General features: G+C 41.4%; 1 protein-coding gene across 1 annotated transcript in view; it reads left to right on the forward strand.

The window, feature by feature from the left end:
• The window catches only part of XPR1 (xenotropic and polytropic retrovirus receptor 1), a 107,177-nt gene that overhangs the window by 24,207 nt on the left and 59,775 nt on the right, over positions 1-23,195 (forward strand). Inside the window, exons 3-4 of the mRNA XM_081946842.1 lie at positions 20,845-20,946; positions 21,568-21,791. Coding sequence (XP_081802968.1) covers positions 20,845-20,946; positions 21,568-21,791 — 326 coding nt within the window. The remainder of the gene's footprint in view (positions 1-20,844; positions 20,947-21,567; positions 21,792-23,195) is intronic.

The following is a 23,195-nucleotide window of genomic DNA, read 5'->3' on the forward strand; positions in this document are numbered from 1 at the left end:
ACAGTTAAAACTGAAGCCACGCCTCTGCTCCTTGCTTCTGGTTCCCAGTTTCAACTCTGTCTGGCCGAAGAAGGACGAGTTGCTTTTGGTTCCAGTGATTCCCAAACACAATCCAGTGTCATCCTGCAAATTCCTTCTCCCTGCCTTTCCTGCCCTGCCGGCAGCAGCGCGGCTTGAAAAGGGGCCAGAAAGGTCTACCGGCGGCTGAAATCATCGCGCGGAGGCCATGAGGGACTGGGAGAAGCTGTTTTTTGCTACTGGTCAGGTGGGCTGAGTCTGGAGGAGCCCCGACCTGATACCATGGTGGATGGAGAGGAGAGGCCTGATCCCCCCCCATTGTCTCCTGGGGAGGGACCTTCCAGTGGGGCCCAAGAAAGGCGCACAACCTCTGCAAGGCTGCGAAAGACCATGGCTGCTGGGAAGCCTTCCAAGGCCTTACAGAGGGATGAAGAAAGGAGGCACAGGGCCCTGGAAAAGCAGGTGTCCAGGGCTGAACAGAGGGGTAGCCTAGTTCTCCTCTGAGGTCCAGATCACCTATCAGATCGAGGTCTAGGTCCCCTTCCAGGGGGTTATTCCCCATTATATGTCAGAGAATATGCAGGGGATATTTCTCCTCCACCCCACTCCATGGTAGAACAGGGCCCCTATCTGAGGAATCATTTTCAATGAAGGGGGGATAGTCCCATTAGGCCGTCCTTGGCTCCACAGCCCAATGACTGTGAACAGGTTGGGGAGGAGGAGGATTCCTTCATTAGGGACATGGAACAGCTTCCTGCAAGCATTCAAAGGTTTATTTCCTTTGCGATCTCACATGGAATTGCTACTGGTTTAAAGAAGGGGACTGCAAGCCCTGCAACTGGGGCAAAGGTCACTGAGGGAGGGGAGAAGCACTGCTCAGGCCAGGCCGAGACCCTCCCCTGCACCTACCAATTTCACCTTCTCTGGCTAGCAAAGTTTCCATGGCTGAGGATCAGGTCCAGAGAGAAGTAGATATGTCCGATGATGAGGATCTCTCAAAGCCTGAAATACTAGCATTCTTAGGATTGTTTCCCCTGGATTTGTTCAAATCTCTGCTACGCAAGGCGAGGGCCGCAGCTCAACAGGGTGGGACAGAAAGCACTAAGGAAGGTGCCAAGGAAGATGTCCCGGAAAAGAAATCAGAGGGCTGGGTTTACTCAGAACTTCCTCCAGCGAAGGAGGAAATCCCTGCCCCTAAGCTATCCTTGGAAGTTGTTAAGAAACAGTGGCGAAAGCCAGGGACTTTTCCTAACCCTAGTAGCAGTGATAGGAGATTTTTTAACATAGAGCCTAGTTTTTCTGAGGCTTTGCAGGTGCCCACAGGTGACCCTCCAGTGGTGGCCTTGGCTTCTACGTCTACAGTGGTGTCCGGTAATGTGGCTGATTACTTGAAAACCGATGATAAAAAGGCAGAGCTGACTCTTCGCAAAATGTTCCAGTCTTCCACGTGGGCAATCAAGGCAGCTGCCTCAGTGTCGTTCTTCAGCCACCCGGCTATCCTTTGCCTCCAGCAGATGCAGGAATGGATTCCGCCGGAGGAGGTGCGTACTCATCAGGATCTCAACAAGCTGGTTGCAGTCGCACAGTTCTCTGCTGATGCCACTCTGCATGCCATGAAGTATGCCTCCCGGGCGTTGGCTGCCTCGGTGACCTCCTGACATTTCCTGTGGCTGCGGGGGTGGCAAGCTGAGAACAAGGCGAAGTGGAATCTGGCCTCATCACCTTATGCTGGGGGCTCCCTTTTTGATGCCCCGTTGGACTCAATCCTTGTTGAGGACAAGAATAAGGTCATGCCCACGCCAGCAAAGAAGTCGGAACAGAAGTCTGCACCTTATTTTCGGAAGCAGCCCTATCATCAGTCAAATCAGGAAGTTAAACAAAGCAGGTATTTTTCAAGATCAGACAGGCAGTTGGATAGACACTACCCAAGGGATAGGCCTAGGTTCCATCCCCAGGGGAAGAGGCCCTTTCTGGGGGGAGGTGGCCATCCCTACCGCCGGGGCAGATAGGTCAATAGCGGCCCCACCCATAGGCGGCAGACTGATCTTTTTTGCCGACGCCTGGGCTGAGCTTACCACAGATGCCTGGGTTCTGAACACCATCAGATTTGGCCTGCGCATGGAGTTCCTCTCCATTCCCCCGAACCACTTTAGGACATTTTCAGTCGCCAAGAGTAGGGATAAACGCTCTCTCATGAGGCAGGCGATCCAACACCTCTTAGATATTAGGGCGGTGGAACTGGTTCCACCGGACCAAGTAGGGTCAGGATTCTATTCTAACCTCTTTGTCGTTCCGAAAAGTTCTGGGGGATGGAAGGCGATACTAGATCTAAAACTTCTAAATTTTCACTTGGTCTATAGGAGATTCAAGATGGCATCCCTTAAATCCATCTTGGCGGGGATCAGGCATAATGACTTCATGGCCTCCATTGATCTGATGGAGGCTTATCTCCATATTCCCATCTTCCCTGGACATTGTAAATACCTCAGGGTCTCCTATTTAGGTAGGCATTATCAGTATAGGGCCCTACTGTTTGGACTGGCGTGCGTACCTCAGACCTTCACTAAGGTCCTGGCTGCGGTGGCAGTTTCCCTCCAAGGGGATCCAATGTTATCTCGATAACATCTTGGTCCAGGTGGCGCCATTTGAGCGTGCGAGGGAGGACATTTCGTTAGTAGTGTCTACGCTCCAACAGTTAGGGTTTTCAGTGAACTTGGATAAGAGTTTCCTGGTCCCCAGCACCAGGATTCTTCACCTAGGGACTATCATAGATTCCAGGTTGGGGAAGGTGTTCCTGTCCCACGATCGTAAAGTTAGTTTGTTAGCTTTAGTTAGACAAGTTAAGATTTCAGCGTTTTGTTCCTGTAGTGCTGCTCTCCAACTTGCTGGGGAAATTCATTTCTTGCATAGACATGGTGCCTTGGGCTCGTCTGCACGCGAGGCCACTTCAGTGGTGTCTCCTGCCGCATCAGTGGTCCAACTCCAGCAATTCCGAGGCAAAGGTTCCAGTGAAGCCACAAGTGCAGCTGTCGTTGAGGTGGTGGCTCTCCCCGGCACTACACAAGAGCTGCGAGTTCAGGGAGCCAGAGCACCTCACCCTGACAGTGGACGCCAGCTTGTATGGAGTCTTGGAGTCCCAGATGGCCCAGGGCCGTTGGACCTGGTTGAACCTCCAACACAATATCAACTGGCTGGAGCTGCGAGCAATTCACTTGGCACTGCGGCACTTCAAGGACCATGTTCGAGACTGGAACGTCTTGGTGCTAACCGACAATGTGGCGGCAAAGGCCCACATCAACTGGCAAAGCGGCACACACTCCAGGGCTCTTTGAACCGAGGCGATGGCACTTGGCGCCTGGGCGGAGAGGCATCTTCGATTGCTCAGGGAAGAGCACATCATGGGAGTGAACAACCATCAAGCCGACTGGCTCAGTCGGGCCACGGTCGACCATGGAGAGTGGAGCCTTCTCCCGGAACTGTTCCAGACCATCTGCTCCAGATTTGGCTGTCCGTAGGTGGACCTGTTTGCCACACCACAGAACGCTCAGGTGGAATGGTTCTTCTCTCGGTTCCCGACTTGGGGGACGGAAGGGGTCGATGCTCTTTGGACTCCATGGCCGGAGGGCCTGCTCTACGCTTTCCCTCCACTTCCCCTTCTCCCTAGGGTAGTTTGGAAGGTGATCTCAGAGAGGGCGGAGCTCATCTTAGTGGCGCCTTACTGGCCGTGCTGGGTGTGGTTTGCGGACGTCATGTGCCTGTCAGTGTCACATCCATGGAGGATCCTGGGGAGAGATGTATATCTCAGGCAGGGGAACCTGGTGCATCCCAAGCCCCAGTGGCTGCAACTAGCCGTGTGGAGATTGAGTGGGAGCACCTACGGGATGCCCAGCTTCCCAGAGGGTAATCTCCACCATTGAGGCTTCATGCAGGGGTTCTACCACCAGGATCTATGATTCCCCCTGGGTCTTTGCATAGTGGTGCCGGGTCTTGGGAGTGAATCATCACGAGGCTTCGGTACTGCACGTCTTGGCGTTCCTCCAAGATGGGTTGGATAAGGGGCTCTCACATGGCACCTTTAGGAGGCAGGTGGTGGCCCTATCCACGATCATTCGGGGAGAAGGGCTCCTTCCACTTTCCCAGCTTCCATTTGTTAAGAAGTTCCTGAGGGGTGCGGGCAACCTCCGCCCCCCGGTAGTCCACAGATTTCCCACATGGAGCCTTACTACGGTTCTCCAAGCCATGATAGGGGCACCGTTCGAACCTCTGAGGACGGTTGACCTGAAGTTCGTGACCCTTAAAGTAATGTTCCTCGTGGTGGTCACCTCACCCCGTCACATCTCCGAACTAGGGGCGTTGTCCTCCAGGTTGGATCTTTGCACATTCCACAATAATCGGGTCGTCCTGCGACTGGATCCAACTTTTCTCCCCAAGGTAAACTCCCTTTTTCACAGATCACAGGAGGTGGTCTTGCTGGATTTTTGCCCGGAGCCTCTTATGACTTGTTTTCAGGTGTTTTTCAGTGGAGTTGACTTGTTGAAACTGGGAACCAGAAGCAAGGAGCACAGAGGTGTGGCTTCAGTTTTAACTCTGTCTCGAGGCCAATTGGACATCATAATACCAAATCCTGGCTAATCCTGCAAACCCCCCAAAATAACAGTTCAGATAAGTCCAACTGTCATTGTCCATGGTTTGCAACAATTTTAAAGTTACTATCAACATCCAAAAGACCAAAGTTATGCACCAGCCTACTTCTCATGAATTGTACACAGAGCCCAAATCACAATCAAAGGGCAGAAACTAGACAGTGGACAGGTTTAATTACCTTGGCAGTGTTCTCTTCCAAGGAGTGACTGTTGATGCAGACATTAGCTGCAATATAGTAGAGACAACTTCTGCTTTTGATAGATTGTGCTGCACTGGAGAGATGGGGCATCAAGGAATAGCTCAATAACAAAACTGAATGTCTACAGAGCCATAGTTTATCCTTCTGCATGCCTGTGAAGTGTGGAGTGCAAGACTCAAACCATTTACAGCTGACTTATTTTTGCTGGATGTTAAGCATAAGAACATGTCTACCATCATTTCACACTCTACTGATGAGAACACAGACGTGGGGGGACAGGTCATGTTACTCATATGCCTGATGAGCACATACCCAATTCTCTGTTGGGTAGAGAGACACTGCTGAAGCAAGGCACACTGCTGAAGCACAATATAAGCACAAACTGTGGAAGAAAAAGCCACTAGTGCAACAACTGCAGCACCTGCACTGTCTGCACAAAGACCCAGTGAAAAACACACTATGAAACAGGACCTTGGATAGCTCCTCCTGAATGAGGTGTTTTTTCCCCTAACAGTACTGTAGACAGTACAGATATCTGTGCAATCAACTGTAACTTTATATAGGTAGCTGTGTAAACTTGTAGACACTAACCTCTCTGAAGGAGAGGGCTAGCAGTTATAATAGATACTGTAGTATTATATGCCCCAAACATGTTGCAATTTATTAGTTATTCATCTCAGGGTCAGAAAGCAAACCCCATCATGTAGAAAAACATGTTTTATCTATGAGTGCTCACAACATTTTGCCCATATAGAAAAAAATGTCTGAACCTAAGTTTCCAAGATGTCCTGTTTTCAGTTGGCAATTTATTGCAAGGATATGGATTCATATTGAAAATTATTCAGATTCCATCCATGGAAGTCAACACAGATTTTCCCCATAATTACTGTGACAACGGTAGTCCCAGCAACTATCATCAAATGTTCACTGACTAGCCAGACACACATTTATGTAAAGTCACTAGATTTTGATTTATTTCTGCACTGTGGGATGATCCATCTGAGGCAAAAAGATTTAGAATCCTAGCTATTGTAAATATTTGTGTTTTGATTTATTTATAAAACATTTGTTCTGTTAAAATGACATTGAGTTTAATTGATTTTCTTAAATTGCTGGATTAGATGATTAAAAATAAGATACCTAAGCCTTTTCAATTGAAGCTTATACTGGATCGGAATTCCTTCTGCAGATAAAATGTTGGCATTGAGCAGATATCAATATTTTGGAAAAGGCCTAAAAATACTGATTGGGCTGCTCTATTTTAGGCTTATAAATGTGATAACAATATGATGGTATGCGCTGCTCTGGATCTTTCTTTTGTAAAACCAGCAGTGTGGTGAAACAGGTTCCTCTTATGTACTTCTATGGACTCTTTCTGGAAACAGATGCAAATAGAGAAGTATGGAATAGTTCATTTGCATTTTATTAGTTAGAGACACTGATGGATTTATCTCAGAACCCCCATTCCCTCCAACCCAAGGATAATCTATAATTTCTTCAGAACAAGGGAGGATTCCCAGTTTGTTAGCTGTGCCTATCTATAAAAAAACCTGAAGGGAGCAATCAGAACAGCATGTTCCAGGATATTATTTGTTTGCAGGCATTATTTAAATGCTGTCATAGTCCCACTCAGAGGAAATTTCAGAATTACGAGGCCAATTAAAAAAGCATAATACTAATTGAAGCGTCATTTCTTTTGATAACATAAGTGCATTTGAAAAGCATACTACGTCAATGCTTTCATACTAAAGGTAAAGTCTCCTTCAAGTCAAGATCAGGTTTTATTATTTCATAGATAAACATTCCAGTAAGGTGGTTGATTTTTTTGGCAACAACAAAGAAGTGATTTGCCATTGCTTTCTTCCAGGATGAATATATTGTTCAAAATAGTAGATATAAACTTGATTTGAGAAATGATCTATTTTTGGAAGACACACATACATGCACACATTTTTAAAGGGTGTGTTTCAAGTGGTCTGGAAATTTATTGCATGCACTCATGAAAGATAAATTTCTTTGGTGTCATAACACAAATCTTTTGTTACAGTTGCCATTACTCTAAGCTTGTTCATCAATCAGAAATGTACAACTTTTATAACATAATGGAGGCAATCATACTGCTTGTCAATCCTATATGATTTTTTTCTTAAATTCATGTTCATTAAGAGAAAAAATGCTGAAGGGCTGGGTTCATTTTTATTGCCTAAAATTGTGTCACTTCTCAATATTGGAAAACATGTATTCACTGCTGCAGTTGTAATGTTAGAACAGAATATTTTCTACATATTTTTCTCATCTATAATAATTCTTTATGCAATGTGCAAGATTTGCTGTTAACTGTCTCTTTATCAACTATTCTGTTTTGAAGTTGAGAGCTATCATATTGAATGTCTGAGTATATGTAGCTATCAAGTAAAAGCTACTTCTGCAAGTGTGAATTTTCATGTTTTTTAATTATTTTATTCCAGTCCAGATGTTAAGAAATAGCTGCTGAATATGATGTAAATAAAAAGAATTATGATATTTTTTTAAAAATGGGTAAATGAACATTCTTTTGGGAAATATCTCAATTGCTACTTGGAATCTTGATACATCTCCCCCCCCCCCTATTGTTTGGGGAATGCATTTGTACTGTTTTTCTTAAAATTCTGGACTTAAAAAAGCAGCATACTCTTAATTATAACTCACCTGTTCAGTATAAACTACTCCAGAAAACCCCTTCATTTAGTTTGCGTCATTGTTGCTGAAATTCCAAATCAGGTGAGTAAGTGCCTGACGCAGATCATACCTGACATGTTTACTGTAATGTTGGCTTTTTTGGCTTGGAGTGTTATGATTTCTGGCGCCAACTTCAAAACTTAGCTGCCCAGTTTGTCTACCTAAAATTTTCTAACTAGTAATTTAACTACCTTAATTGATGGAGTGTAGTGAATCCTCTCTATATTTGACTGTTCCTTATTCATGTTAATTATAGTAAGTTGTTTCAAGGATAAAATAAAGAACTATGCTGCCCATATTGCCAATATAATTTAAGTAAGTTCAATGTATTCATATCACTGCCAGATTGTTAACAAATACACATTTTCAGAATAAAAACTTAGCTTTTAGATTTTGAATTTATAATTCAAAAAATGGTAACAAAAAGTCATATTGGATTTACTCTAGTAAGACATTCAGTAAGTAAAATTGTTTTTCACTATTTAAGTTAAGTTACTAGTATTTTGAACAGAACTTCAAGATATTGGAATAAATTGCTTTTATCCATCTTATCTGTTTGTGTTTCTACACATCCCCTCTTTTTATATAAATTGGCCCTTAAATGTTATGTGCGAAGGTTCCAATTTGTCTTGAAAGTTCTAGGCAAGTTAAGAAAGAGTACAGAATGTACAGCAGTCTGAGTTCCCATTAGGTTATGATTTACGAACATGCTGTTGCATTAAATAGGCCACTCATTACTCAGTATTTGTTTACCTAAGCTTATACTGTTAATGTGACCATATCAAGATACAATATCTTTTCATAACTTATTAAATTTCTATACTTGTAAACCGAGTTGTTTCTGAAAAATGTTGAAGAACGAGGCCATATGCAGAAGTCTGTCATAATATAACAAATGTCTAAACAAGTTTTAATATAAAAGTTTCATGGTTAAGATCAACAAGTCTCTGTGCTGTGCCCTGCCTTTCTGACTTTTTCACTGTTGCCCATAATAGTGCCTCTGACTGGGATTCAGCTATTAAAAAAAAGAAAAAGAAAATCCCTCAGATTCTAAGTATGCTGTAGAACATTGCACAAGTCTGAAGATTTATTGGGACAGGTTGCACACAGTTGTATCTATTTTGACATGTCTTATGAGATACACTTATGGACAAGAATTTAAGCAAATAATTTGTACCATGCCCTATTTTAACACAATTATGATTTGAAAAAGTCAGTTGCATATTATAATAATTTTGTGTCTAAGTAGGCTTAACTTTATTGTGAGAGTAAATATCACTTTGGTTACAGAAATATGCCATCTTAACAATTAACTAATATAAGTTTTATCATTTACTTCTTAATTATACTTTAATATATTTTCACTGTCTACTTAATCTGTATCTTAAAACTTAACATCTTAGAGAGATTATTTAATTGTCACACAAGTTACATTGAATAAAATAATACAAGATTTCTACTAGGTGAAGGAGATGTACAAATATGTTTAGCAGCCTCCTAAAGCAAAATCTCAAAACTCTGATTTAAGTTAATGTTTAAAAGAATATGAAATAGCATTTGAATTGTTTAAATGGTTATGAAAAGGGTTCACAATATTACATCTGACAATGCTATTTACAGATGTACCTATTGCACACAGTACATATTTTGCTTGCTGAGTAGTATGAACCTAATACCAAGGTGAGATAAAAATAGTAAAAGTGTGATTTTGGAGCTATAAATATACAGTACTGTATACCTATAGCATTATCTCTTTCTGATGCGTGTGTGTGCGCGCACACACACATTCAGTGAGAGGGAGAGGGAGAGGGAGCTAAGATCAACATTCCTTATTTTTGAATGATATGAAGACTTCTACTTGACTTGGAAAAGATGTTTTCTGCTATATTATGTAAAAGGGAAGAAATATTAAGGTTTTTTTTGTCTAAAACACAAATGAAATATTTGCTTTTTTTCCTCTTAAGAACTCCAGAACAGTATTTGATTTTTTAAAATTTATGTTAACGTTTGAATAATATAAACTAGCACAAGAAGAAATGCTGCTCACATAATTAAATGGAAACCCCATCTCTTTTGATAGAGTTAGTTTCTTGTGACAAGGACTTGGTATGCTTTTTAACATAGTGAAGCAATCAGATCTTACTATATATACTGTAAAATGTGGGTCAGTCTTCTCAAGAGGGCACTCACCCTATTAACCTTTCAGAGAACTGTGAAGATCTGGCTCTTTATCCAGGCTTTGGGCTAGGATAGACGTGAATGCAGCAAATGTAAGAATATGGGAGTCATGTGATATTGTGGCACTATACTTGAGATATGTGGTGGTGTTGTGAGTTTGTTTTATTTTATTTATTCTGTTATTTAATATTGTGAGAATTAAATTGTATTTAATTTAATTTATATTTCTTATTTTTAATTACATTTAATTCTGGGCTTTTTATCTTGCCATAAAAGATACTTGGAAATATCTTTTTGCCACTGTTTAAATGGTACATTAGTTCTCTGAAATACTGAAATATCATCCTAGATAAAACATTCATCTTAATTATAGAAGTTTTACACAAAGACAATAGTTGTAATTTGTCACCTCAATAAATCTTTTTGATGTCATTGCATAATTTATTATATTTATTCTGAAGCAGCATGTGATTCATATTAGTCACTATAATCCCTAAAAATTTAACTTTCTTTTCAGTTTTAAAAAGTCTTTTTTATTACAGTCTCTTGATCTTATATATTTACATTTTTAACCAAATCTTTGATTTTTGTTGATTTACTTTAAAACCAGCTAATGTTCAAAAGCCCTTCATTTTCCTCATTAAGTGTTCCATTGCACATTCCGAGAGTCTTGTAAAATAAAAAATAAATAATCAGCAAAAGCCTTATAGTTTTTGAAACCAGTATGAATTTGGTAGTCCATGGTGGGACATGGTGCATTCCCTAATTTAATCTTTTTATAGATGCTGATATTCAGAAGTTATTATGGGGCTATTCATTATTTGTTTCTGAAGTTGTGAAATTTTTATTCAACTTTGTATAAAAGACAGGAAGTCTCCCTGGAAAAGATTAATGAATATTTGAGAAAACAAAATGTACCAAAATTTGGACCCATAGCCATCTTCCTGGCTTTGTCATTTCCATACATATTTTGACATAACCACAAATACAATTCATTCTTTTCATACACTGCTACTTTGATCTTACAAACGTATCCCTTGTCTTCATTTGTCTATTTGTCTAAGTATAATTCTACTAATCTTCATTATTTTCTGCTTCAACTCCTTTTTCCTCATCTCCAACCATTGGTACATTTTTTCCCAACTTTCGTAATATTCTGACTCACCCTTATTTTTAAGTTCTAGTGACAGCCTGTCCATTTCTGCACAGGCCAAAATTTTCCTTATTGTTTCTTGTTCAGTGGGGATATCATTGTTTTTCCAATTTTGTGCAAAAACCAATGTTGCTCCGGTTGTAACATGCAGCATTAAATATATTGATCGTTTATTATATTTCTCTTTTGTAACTCCTAGCAGGAATAGTTCTGGTTTTAAGTCTATTTTTTGGTCTAGCATCTCTTCCAACCATGTCTTTATCTGACACCAAAATTCCTTAGCCTTTGTACATAACCACCACATATGATAAAATGATTCTAATGCTGAATTACATTTCCAACACTGCGGCGATTGGTTCTTAATTCATTTTTGCTAACCTTATGGGCGGGAGGTGCCACCTGTAAAACATTTTGTATAGGTTTTCTTTGTATGCGGTGGCTAACATTAATTTCCTATTCCTCTCCCATAAGTCTTGCCATTTATCCAGTTCTATGTTGTAACCAAAGTTCTTGGCCCACATTACCATAGTTTCCTTCACTTGTTCTTCCGCCATTCTATATTCCAGTAGATATTGATAAGTTCTCTTTATCACCTTTTCATCCTGTTCCTAATAAAATTTTATTTCATGTAGTGTGATTGAATTTGCAGGTATGCCCACCATTCCAATTCTACTCCTCCTTGTAGTTCTTTTCTAGATTTTAATTCCCCTCTTTCATTTAATACATCCTTATATGTAACTACTTCCCTTGATTTAATAAAGTTTAAATCACCTCTAATGTAGAGAGCCAAGCTGGGATTTGCATAGAATTCTGTTGTTTAACTTTTATCCAAACTTCAAGAAGGGCTCTTTTAACATGGTGCCTTTGGAAGTACTGGTGAGCCCTATGTCTACCATCCCACATTTCTTATTATGATTATTATGAATTTTGATAGCAACAAAAGTAGATGTAACATATACAATGGAAAAGTAAAAATTAAACAGTTAAGTATATTAAGCGTAAACTTCCTATAGTGTGGTTATGCTCAAACCAAATATAATATGAAATGAAACATGTTTTATGACTGAGCTAATTCATTTTCTCAGAGTTTTCTCCAGAGTTTGTTATTTGGAAGGGTGGCACTGGAGAAAGGGTAAAAATATTTGTAACCTTTGCTTTATGTTGTCAGTGCATTCCTGTGAAGGAGTTTGTTTGCCCTATGAATTGTCATCTTAAAAGTGATCATTTTCCTACTGGGTTGCTTAACAGCATCACTAGAGTCTGTGAGAGACAAGATGTCCTTTAAGATCAATGCTAAATGAAAAGCTAAAGATGCTAAACTCAATCGAATATTAGCTTCCACTGTCTTCAGAGGTAGCAGAGTATCTATAGTAGTCAAAAATTTAGGGCATACTTGTAATACCTTCATTTCACTTCTCACTTCAGAAGAAGATATTTACAGTTTAGTCCTGAACCAAAAATAGAAGAATCCCTTGGTGAAGGTTGAACTACTATGGTAGCTGAAACAATAGCAGCCAGGGATCAACTATTCTTGATCATGTTCCAGAATATTCCAATAGAAAACAAGCTCTCCATTTATTTGCCAAGAATGCCTGAGTATTTATGCACATTACTTTCTATCTTCATATTTAACGTATTGTATTTAGTTGCATATAGTTTAGTATACCTGTTTTCTTTTTTGTTGTTATTTCTTGCTTTTCTCCATCTAGGTGGAGATAACATCCAGGATGGGTTGACATTGTCTTCTCGCTGATTCAATCTCAGTTTTTTGAGCTCTTTCCTCAGCAACAGCTCAATTATGTTATTAAGAGATGATTTTCACTTATTATCCATCCACTCAAAAGGAATGATATTTTAAAATATTTAATTTCAGTTGATTTGTCTAGGAATTGGGGGCGTGTAATTTTGAATCTGAAAATTTTTGAATTCAAAATATTCATCTGTTGACAGCAGATTTTTTTTCTCACACAAAGGTTTCCTAATATTTGTAAAGTCAATTAGAAGACAGTCTTTTCCTTAGCTGACCTAGGAGAGTGAGTGATTGCCTTAAAAACCATTTCATAGCTTGTTCTATTTTACTGATGATTCAGTGCTTAATATTTGTATTCAGTGGTTTCTATCCTTTGTCCCATATTTACATATGTCAAAGGAAAGTTATATATTTTGTGTGTGCAGAAATGTTGTGGAATATATTATGAGATGATTGATATTTTGATAAATTTCTGGGAATTATCATTTTTCTGATCATTTTTCCAAGTTATCTAAGTGTTTCACTACACAAGTCTTTGCCCACAGTGTCTTTGACAGTTCAGTAGAGAAACAAATGTTTCATTCAAATTTCCTTAAACCCCTCTTTGGCTTGAAGACAGTTTTGTACACCTATAACTATTAGAGATTTGGAATAAAATTGTTCTTACTTTGGTTGTGAATAACTATACTGAAAATTGAACAAGCCTAATAATATTTGAGTAACAATATTATGTGCATGTTAAATATTATATCCATTTTATTATTCATGAAAATGTTAATAGAGGAATAAAAGGCTTAATCAAAGTAGAATATACTGTTTATTAACATTGAAGTACAGTGTCAAATTTGGGCCACCTACTCTAAAAGCAGGGGAAGAATTTGGTAGAAGTTCAAGATTTTGTTTTTCCTGAAAGGGATTCCAGCCTGGCTAAACTAATATTTTTGCAAGCAGGCTGAGGGTGGTTGCTGTGTATAGCCTACTTTTGTATTTGTAACAATATGACTGGACAGAGTGTCTCTTCAAAACGTTTTTTTCTCCCAGCTGTGGAATGAACTTTTCAAATTAATTCAAGGCAAAGCCTTCATGAGATTTCAGTTAAGAATCTACTTATTGTAACCTTTAACTAGTTTAGCAACTGTCTCCTAAACCAGTCAGTTTCTCTTCAGTATGACACATGGAACATATCCATAGCAGAGTTCTGCAAAGCCTTTCCAAAGGGGTATTTGCGTACCACGTTGAGACAAACAAATTATCCCTTCTCAGAATATCAAACAGCCATATTCTGTAAGAAGGAGGATATCTGTGGGAAGGAGTGCTTTTTACCGATATTGGCTGCTTCGCGGGTTGACATTTGAGTTTGTTGAACATGGATTCATGAGCCTGACCATTCTTGCCACCACTTAACTTGCCACAAACACTGCCACTGCCACCACTCAGTGCTCTGCTTTCTTTTCCCTTGGTGAGAGCATAAATGTTATGCTTATTCTATGTCAATTCTTATATTCAATGTCAACCGCAGTCTAGGTGGACAGGATCGGCAGAGCCTGGGCCTTAGGCTGATGTTATGTAATGCGAGGTCCGTGGTTAATAAGGCCTCCCTCATCAGGGACTTGATCTCAGAGGGGGAGCCGGACCTCGCAGGAATAACGGAAACCTGGTTGGGCCCGGAGGGGGGGTTGCCCCTCGGTGAAATGTGCCCTCCAGGTTACCGGGTGTTCCATCAGCCATGGGCCCAGGGTAGGGGCGGTGGGGTAGCGATAATCATCCAGGAAGATTTGACTCCGAGAGAATTCACTGTGTCGCAGACATCCGGTTGTGAGTCTCTGGGCGTGAAATGGGGCCCAGGGAGACAGTTGGGTTTGTTGATAGTATACCTGGCTCCCCGCCATACATCAACGGCCCTGCCCGGACTCCTCGAGCTGATCGCGGAGATGGCGGTTGAGACCCCCAAGCTACTAGTGATGGGGGACTTCAACCTGCCGTCGACGGGAGAGGCATCCGAGGTAGCCCAGGAATTCATGGCTTCCATGACAGCCATGGATCTGACTCAAGTAGTTCGGGACCCCACACACGAAAGAGGCCACATACTGGATCTTGTGTTTGTCTCCGACCAGTGGACGAGTGATCTGGGTATAGGGAATTTAGTCATCACGCCCCTGTCATGGTCAGATCACTCATTTCTCCAACTGGACTTGCCTGGCGCTACTCCCCGCCGCGGGGAGGCGGAACCAGATTGTCCCAGATGGTTCCGCCCCAGGCGTCTGATGGAACCAGATAGGTTCCAGGCGGAGCTTGGGCCACCTCCTGCAGACCTGTCCCGCTCCCGGGCAGAGGACCTGGTGGCCGCGTGGAATAGTGCGGCCGCCAGAGCCTTGGACCGGGTTGCGCCTTTGCGGCCTCTCCGATGGCAACGATCGACCCGGGCCCCCTGGTTTAATGGGGAGCTAAGGGCGATGAAACACCATAGGAGACACCTAGAGAGCAAGTGGAGATCCTCCCGCTCCGAATCCGATCGAACACAGGTAAGAGCCTACTTAAGGACCTACCTTGTGGCAATAAGGGTGGCCAAGCGTCAGTATTGTGCCACCCTTATAGCGTCTGCAGAGAACCGCCCTGCCGCCCTGTTTCGGGTGACCCGCTCCATGCTGTCGCAGGGACAGCGGGATCCCCCGTTGCAGGGCAGGGCAGGGCAGAGGAGTTTGGGGAATACCTGCAGGATAAAATTGATCGGATCCGGAGGGAGTGGACCCACCCCAGTGTCCCAGAGGGGGCGTCCGAGGCTAGTCTTGAGATTCCACGCTGGGAGGAGTTTGACCCTGTTGTCACCGAAGATTTGGACAGGTTGCGCGGGCGACTGCGAGCCACCACATGTTTATTGGACCCGTGTCCCTCCTGGTTGGTACTGGCTTCCTGGGAGGGTACACGAGGCTGGCTTCTGGGGCTGGTGAACGCTTCGTTGGGTGAGGGCCTTTTACCAACCGCCTTGAAAGAGGCGGTGGTGAGACCCCTGCTCAAGAAGCCTTCCCTGGACCCAGAGGAGCTAGCAAATTATCGTCCTGTCTCCAACCTTCCTTTTCTAGCGAAGGTTGTTGAGAGTGTGGTGGCTCAACAGTTCCCGCGTCACCTGGAGGAAGATGATTATCTAGACCCGCGCCAGTCCGGCTTCCGGCCCGGTCACAGTACTGAGACGGCCTTGGTCGCGTTGGTGGATGATCTCTGGAGGGCAAAGGATGGGGGTTGTTCCTCCATCCTTGTCCTATTAGATCTCTCGGCGGCTTTCGATACCATCGACCATGGTATCCTATTGCGCCGTCTGGAGGGGTTGGGGATCGGAGGCACCGTATTGCGGTGGTTCCGCTCCTACCTCTCTGGCCGGACGCAATGTGTGTTGGCAGGGGAGCAGAGGTCGACCCCGAGGCCCCTTACTTGTGGGGTCCCTCAGGGGTCGATCCTCTCACCTCTCCTGTTCAACACATATATGAAACCGCTGGGCGAGATCATCCGTGGTTTTGGGGTGGGATACCACCTGTACGCTGATGATACCCAGCTGTACATTTCCACCCCAAACCACCCCAACGAGGCCGTCGAAGGGATGTCCCGTTGTCTGGAAGCCGTGCGGGTCTGGATGGGTGACAACAGGCTCAGGCTCAACCCCTCCAAGACAGAGTGGCTGTGGCTCCCGGCTCCCCGATACAACCAGCACATTCCATCGCTGGCCATCGGGGATGAACAATTAGCCCCGGTGGAACGGGCACGCAATTTGGGCGTCCTCCTTGATGCCCGGCTGACTATAGAAGATCATGTGGCAGCCGTGGCGAGGGGGACGTTCCACCAGGTTCGCCTGGTGCGCCAATTGCGTCCCCTTTTGGACCAGGGGGCCCTGCGCACAGTCACTCACGCGCTGGTGATGTCTCGTCTGGACTACTGTAATGCTCTCTACATGGGGCTCCCCTTGAGGTGCACCCGGAGACTGCAGTTGGTCCAGAATGCAGCCGCGCGGGTAATCATGGGGAGATCGAGGTTCTCCCATATAACACCTCTCCTGCGCAAGCTGCACTGGCTTCCTGTGGCCTACCGGGTGCGCTTCAAGGTGTTAGTCACCATCTTTAAAGCGCTCCATGGCATAGGGCCTAGTTATCTGCGGGATTGACCCTGTGGGGAGAGGGGGCGACTAATAAGTTCAAGTAATAATAATAATAATTGTGTCCTGCCCCATACATCCCTGCGGCCCATTCGCTCACACAGAGAGGGCCTTCTCCGGGTGCCGTCCTCTAGAGACTGTCAGAGGGCGGTGCCCAGGAGTAGGTCCTTCTCTGTGGCGGGTCCCACCCTTTGGAACGACCTCCCCCCAGACATCAGGACAACAACCGATCTCCGCTCCTTCCGCAGTAAACTGAAGACCCACCTGTTTCGGCTAGCCGGCCTGGCATAATCTCGACAACTGTTCCACCCCTTGGTTAATTTTAATTGTCAATGTTAGCTTTTAAACTTTTATTCTTATTGGGGTTTTAACTTCTTTGATTATTGTATTTATTTATTTTTACCTCCTTCTTTGTAGTCCGTAGACCGTTGCTTGTGTACGTCGCCCCGAGTCCCTGTGGGGAGAGGGGGCGACTAATAAGTCTGATAAAATAAATAAATAAATAAAATAAACTTTAAATCCATCTTTCTATGGAATGTCAAGGGAGTTAGATTGGATTGCCAACAAAACAAATTTGATGAATGGGAAACATTTAGAGAAGCTTGATTGACTTGCCACTATCTTGCTATGCTCAATAACATTAGGAAACAGTTGGCTCCTCTGGTATTTCTACTATTACAGTTCCTCATGGTGTTTCCTTATTACTTTCAAATCCTTTACCCCTCTTTAAAACCATCATGAAGCCATCATATTAGTTGGATTCAAACTCTCCATGGTTTCTCCAGTGCCCTCTGGCAAATGCATGGAAGCTGGGACTGGTGACTGCATTGAGGATTTATTTGCTTTCCTTTTTGATATAGCAAAAGTAAGGATTAGGGTTAGGGTTCAAGCAAGTATGGTGATAAGAAGAGAGCTCAAGGAGGGCTCTATACCTGCTCAGTGGCTGGCCTCAGATGGGTTTCCCTTTGATCCACATTAGACTATACGAATTGGTGAAACTCTTCTATACAGTTCTAAATTGCTTCTCTCCTTGATTAGTTTCCACCCATTGCTTCTTGTTCTACCCTCAGGTGCCTTGGAGAATAGTTTGACTCCCTCTTCTTTATGGCAACCCCCAATATCTCAGGGGTTGCCACAAAGAGGGAGTCAAACATTCTCCAAGGCACCTGAAGGTAGAACAAGAAGCAATGGGTGGAAACTAATTAAGGAGAGAAGCAACTTAGAACTGAGGAGAAATTTCCTGACAGTTAGAACAATTAATCAGTGGAACAGCTTGCCTCCAGAAGTTGTGAATGCCCCAACACTGGAAATCTTTAAGAAGATGTTGGATAGCCATTTGTCTGGAACAGTATAGGGTTTCCTGCCTAGGCAGGGGGTTGGACTAGAAGACCTCCAAGGTCCCTTCCAACTCTGCTATTGTATTGCATTATACCAAAGACTCAGAGTATGCTGGCTTCTTGCTAGCTGTACCATGGGAGCAGAGGCAGTGGCCCATTTCACAGATATGTGAAAAGTGAGGTTTCGGGATCAAACCAGATGGAAGCTGGCAGATGGTATCAGTAGATATATACAAGACCATTGTCAGGGAAAAGGGACTCATTGTCTCCTTAGAAATGGTGTTTCTTAATATATCCCAAAATGCTGTTGTGATTCCATTGATTTAGTGATCTATGATCTGTTCAAGTATAACCGTCTGAAGTCCACCTCATGACAGATCACATGTCATGCCACTCCATTTAGAGTTGGCTTCTACATCATTGGGTTATTCCCCATCCACACATCCCCACCCCGATCAGTGTAGTGAGAACCATTTATATTAACTTTCGTTCCAGACAGTAAAAAAACGGTATGAAATATACACTGGTAGTGCTCCAACTGTGGGATTCATGGTTTTCCAAAAAGCCTTGATTCTTCAGCCAGGCTCCTGGAATGTGGAACTATTTGTGATCAGTGAATATCTGAAACATGGTATAATGGTGGTTTTGGATTGAGGAAGACTCCCTTCTCAGCAACTGGCAAAGAACAGTTTATCTTTTATACACATGCCTGACTTATGGATGAATTTTACATATACATACACACGCCTTGATCTTTGTATTCTTACAGCTCCATGGAGCTTTCATTTAAAAATGTTAGAATTCTTTTAAAATTAATTGGGTCATAACATGGTTGGAGCTATGATTCAGGACATGCAGGAACACCAGATGGTTCTGTTTTTAAAAGTGACTTATTCTTTCTATGTTGCTGTCCAATTTTGCCTTGGTTTGTCCTTTAAGATCTGCTTGTTGGATAAGGCCATTTTACTAAAATCCTGTAGAATCTGGAGGACTCACCCCCTCTCAAAATTATCTGCAAGCTCCTGTTTAGTTCTTTGGTATAACTTTGCATAAGCATTATGCATGGATAGATTTTGTTGGCCAATTAACTAGGAGTTCCCTCCAAAACCTAGGTTAGAAGAGCTCAGCTTTACCCAGGGTGATATTCTCCCAGATGTTTTAGAACGGCAGTCTTTCCTCATCTTTTGGAATTAGAAGATCTTTTAGAATTGCCCAGTTGCATTTCAGAGCTTAACTGAGAACCTAGAGCTGCAAGGGAGTTTGCTACTGTCGATTATTTTTATGCAGGTTTTTTTAAATAGCTGTACTAGTTTGGGAATAATCTGTTAAAGACATAGGGATCTGTCATCCAGATTTTATGAGAGACAGTAGCTCAGTGATGGTATAGTTCAGTAGCTTTAGTTGGGAACTATAGATGACAAGTGAAACAAATTAGGAATCTAAATCATAAATGTCTCAAAGGTGTCTTTTCAAAAGGCAACTGGACTTAACAAACATTTGGTTGTTTTCTGTTTTATTTTGATAGTTTGGAGATTATTCCTGGATAGCAGTTTTGTTATCTTTTATCAATTATTTGCTACCAACCTATTCCTCATCCTTTGAACAAAAGATTTTGTTTCCATAAATTCTTGAAGGACTAGTTTAGGGTTCTTGCTTACAGATAGTTTATTTAATTTTAAAATTACAGCAATTGCTCATATGTCATCTTGTTTTTGGTTTTCTTTCTGTGAAACCATTTGTGGTGTTGCAAATGCTAATGGATCTTTTAAAAAAAGTATTAAATACTACGTGTCTCTCTTTTTTCATGCTAATGCAGAAAAAAAATTAAGTGGACACACACTGTTTAAGAATAATTTTAAGATGGGTTAAAGTACTTCAGATGATGCAGAATATTACATCAGGAACAATATTAGAGATTATATATGTGGAAATACTGTCATTTTCTGTTTGTTACTCAGCTTGTCTTTTTTTTAAAGCGTAATTTAAGCTATCAGTATTTTCCCAATCAGGGTGCCTATAGAAATTTCCTACGCTTCTCAGCAATCAATATGGTGGCTAGCAATTCTGACCTTTGAAGTCCATTCTTTCTGGTTTGGGGAAAGCTAGTGTGAGCACTGACCTTTAGACCCTGAATGTTTTGAGACTAGCTTATCAGAAGGATTGCCTGAAGCCATTAGAGCCAGCCTTGGCTTTATAATTAATACATGAGGTCATGCCCTTTGACTCATTGATAAAGGGAGATTTGCAAAGCTATTTTGTAGTCATAGACTGCCTTCTTCACTCAAAATTAAAGAGCTGTTGCTTTGAAAATTTCAGATATACATTTATCTATTTATTTCATTGTACTTCTTACTAATTGCTCTGATAAATATTTATTGTTTTCTTTTCAAGATGCATATAATATGATATTAAACTGATGGTCTATTATATTTTATGATTAATTAAAATACTGTGCATTTAATTGAGGGGGAAGGATAATCGTTCCTTGAAATATTATATATTCATTCATTAGGCAGCAGCGTTATAAACTATTTGTCTGGGAATAGGTTCCTTTAAGTTCAGTAGAATGTACTCCTGAGCAATGTTTCCTCTAATTTTTTTTCACAGATGCCACCCAAGACAACAAAATCAGTGTTATTTGAAACTCAAAAGTTATGTTTATTCAATAATCTTTTTACAAATTCTATTTTTTTCCTGTTTCCCCAGTCACAGATGAAGATACTGTAAAGAGATATTTTGCCAAGTTTGAAGAAAAGTTTTTCCAAACTTGTGAGAAGGAGCTTGCCAAAATCAACACATTTTATTCAGGTCAGACATCTTTTGGTCCATCAGATTCCTAAGAGGCAATTGCTATATCAAGGCTATACCATATTTTGCAATAGTTCTTATCTTACCCTATTTAAGAAGCTCTTTTTAATTTGCCCGGAACAAGGCAAGCATATACAGCTTTGGACAGCAGAAGAAACTAAGCTCCCAATCCTAATTTGTTTAACCAAAGCATATTTTAAATTAGACAGAATTTTCCTAAAGTGTAATATTATAACGTATTTAGTTATAAAACTGAATTTCTGGTATGGTCCGGTGTGTCTTATAGTGAAAAAAATACAGTACATTTTCATTATATCACTATTATATTCATTGTATGTTTATAAGATACTTAACTGGACATACTTGCATTATTCATTGTGAATTAATTATCCCCATCCACATTGTAGTTAAATGAACTACACTCTCCCCAACATCATCTTGTAGAGGAAAAAAAAAACCTATCAAATGACAGCTGGATTTTCTTTATTTCAGCATCCATCTGTGCTATAAAATACTAGCTGTTGACCTGCTCTTTTGGGAGAAGAGCAACATGATCTGTGTTATTTATGTTGAGCTTACTTAATATAATATATAAACATATTCTGTATTTTCATTCCATAGAAAAACTGGCAGAAGCTCAGCGCAGATTTGCTACACTACAGAATGAATTGCAATCAACTTTGGATGCACAAAAGGAAACCAGTGGTCTTACTACTGTGCGGCAACGTAAAATGCCAGTCTTCCATCTGTCTCATGAGGAACGTGTTCATCATAGGAACATCAAAGACCTGAAACTGGCCTTTAGCGAGTTCTACCTCAGCCTCATCTTACTGCAGAATTATCAGGTATTGATCATATCATTAAAGGATGTTTCCAGTGATTAAGATGGGATTAATCTTGATTAGAGTGAGATTTGCAACCAGATTGCCTTTATCTGATTCATCATATAGCTAGCTATTGGTTAAGATTCAATTAGTGCAGATACTTATATGGCTTGTATGGTTATGACTGAGATACAGTTTTCATATAAAAGAGCTTGGGCCCACAATTAATTCCTCAGATACCATTTCACCCTTTAGATTAGTTCAGAAACATTTTCACTTTTCTGCTTTAAATTTACCTAATGACTAGCAAAATCTTTTTGTTTCCCACCAACATTTGAAAAACTAGGTATTAGGCTAATTTTGCTTTTGCTATCTGGAGTAATACAAAACATGTTAAGGGTAGGTGCACTTTGTTGGCCACAGGTTGCCACATTCAGATGTAGACTATGACAACCTGTGCATTGACACAAAAACATTGAGCTCAGTTATAATGCGTGTGAAAATCATCTTGCAGATAATGGAATACCTCTTCCTAACAATGGTACTTATGGTCCCTTAGGGCATGCTAAAAATTTCTTTGAACTAAAGAGATTGGCTTGCTATCAATAAATCATCATTTATATAACTAGTTAATTTGTCCTTTATTCTCTAGCACTACAGGTAGTCCTTGACTTGCAACCATTCATTTAGTGACTGTTTGAAGTTACAACGGCACTAAAAAAAGTGTCTTATGACCATTTTTCACACTTACGACCATTGCAGCATCTCCATGGTCACATGATCAAAATTCAGATGCTTGACTACTGGTTCATATTTATGATATTTGCAGTGATCCGTATTGTCCCAAGGTCATGTGATCATCTTTTATGACCTTCTGACAAGCAAAGTCAATGGGGAAGCCAGAGTCATTTAACAACTGTGTCAAGATAGGTCAAAATGAGGCAAAACTCACTTAGCAAATGTTTCACTTAGCAACAAAAATTTGGGGCTCAATTGTCGTAAATCGAGGACTGCCTGTAGTTAGTTGCCACATCTTTATTTGACAAAAAAAGGGGGGAAATAATCAGTGTCCAAATAAATATTCTGGGGAGAGAGAGAGTTGAGGAGAAGCTCTGTGATCTTTTATCTCTAATAACATGACATGGATCGTTTGGAAAGCAGTAACCTTTTTCATTTCTCTTCTCACTGAATTCCCACAGTTTAATATTTTTTATTATTAACTCCTTATTGTTCAAAATATACAGTTGGAACAGAAAGATTCTAGCAAGAATTCAACACTGCGATGTTGTATTAGACTTGTCAAACATTTTGTGTCGCTGATATTTGTCAGAAGTTATAATTATTCCCAGAGCAATCAAAGTTATTCAACCCAGAAATAAAAACCTAAGCCTGAAATTGTCTTCATTTTTTTTTCATTTAGGCTTG

Source organism: Natrix helvetica (genome assembly GCF_964273705.1).
Source record: "Natrix helvetica genome assembly, chromosome: 3".
NCBI lineage: Eukaryota > Metazoa > Chordata > Lepidosauria > Squamata > Natricidae > Natrix > Natrix helvetica.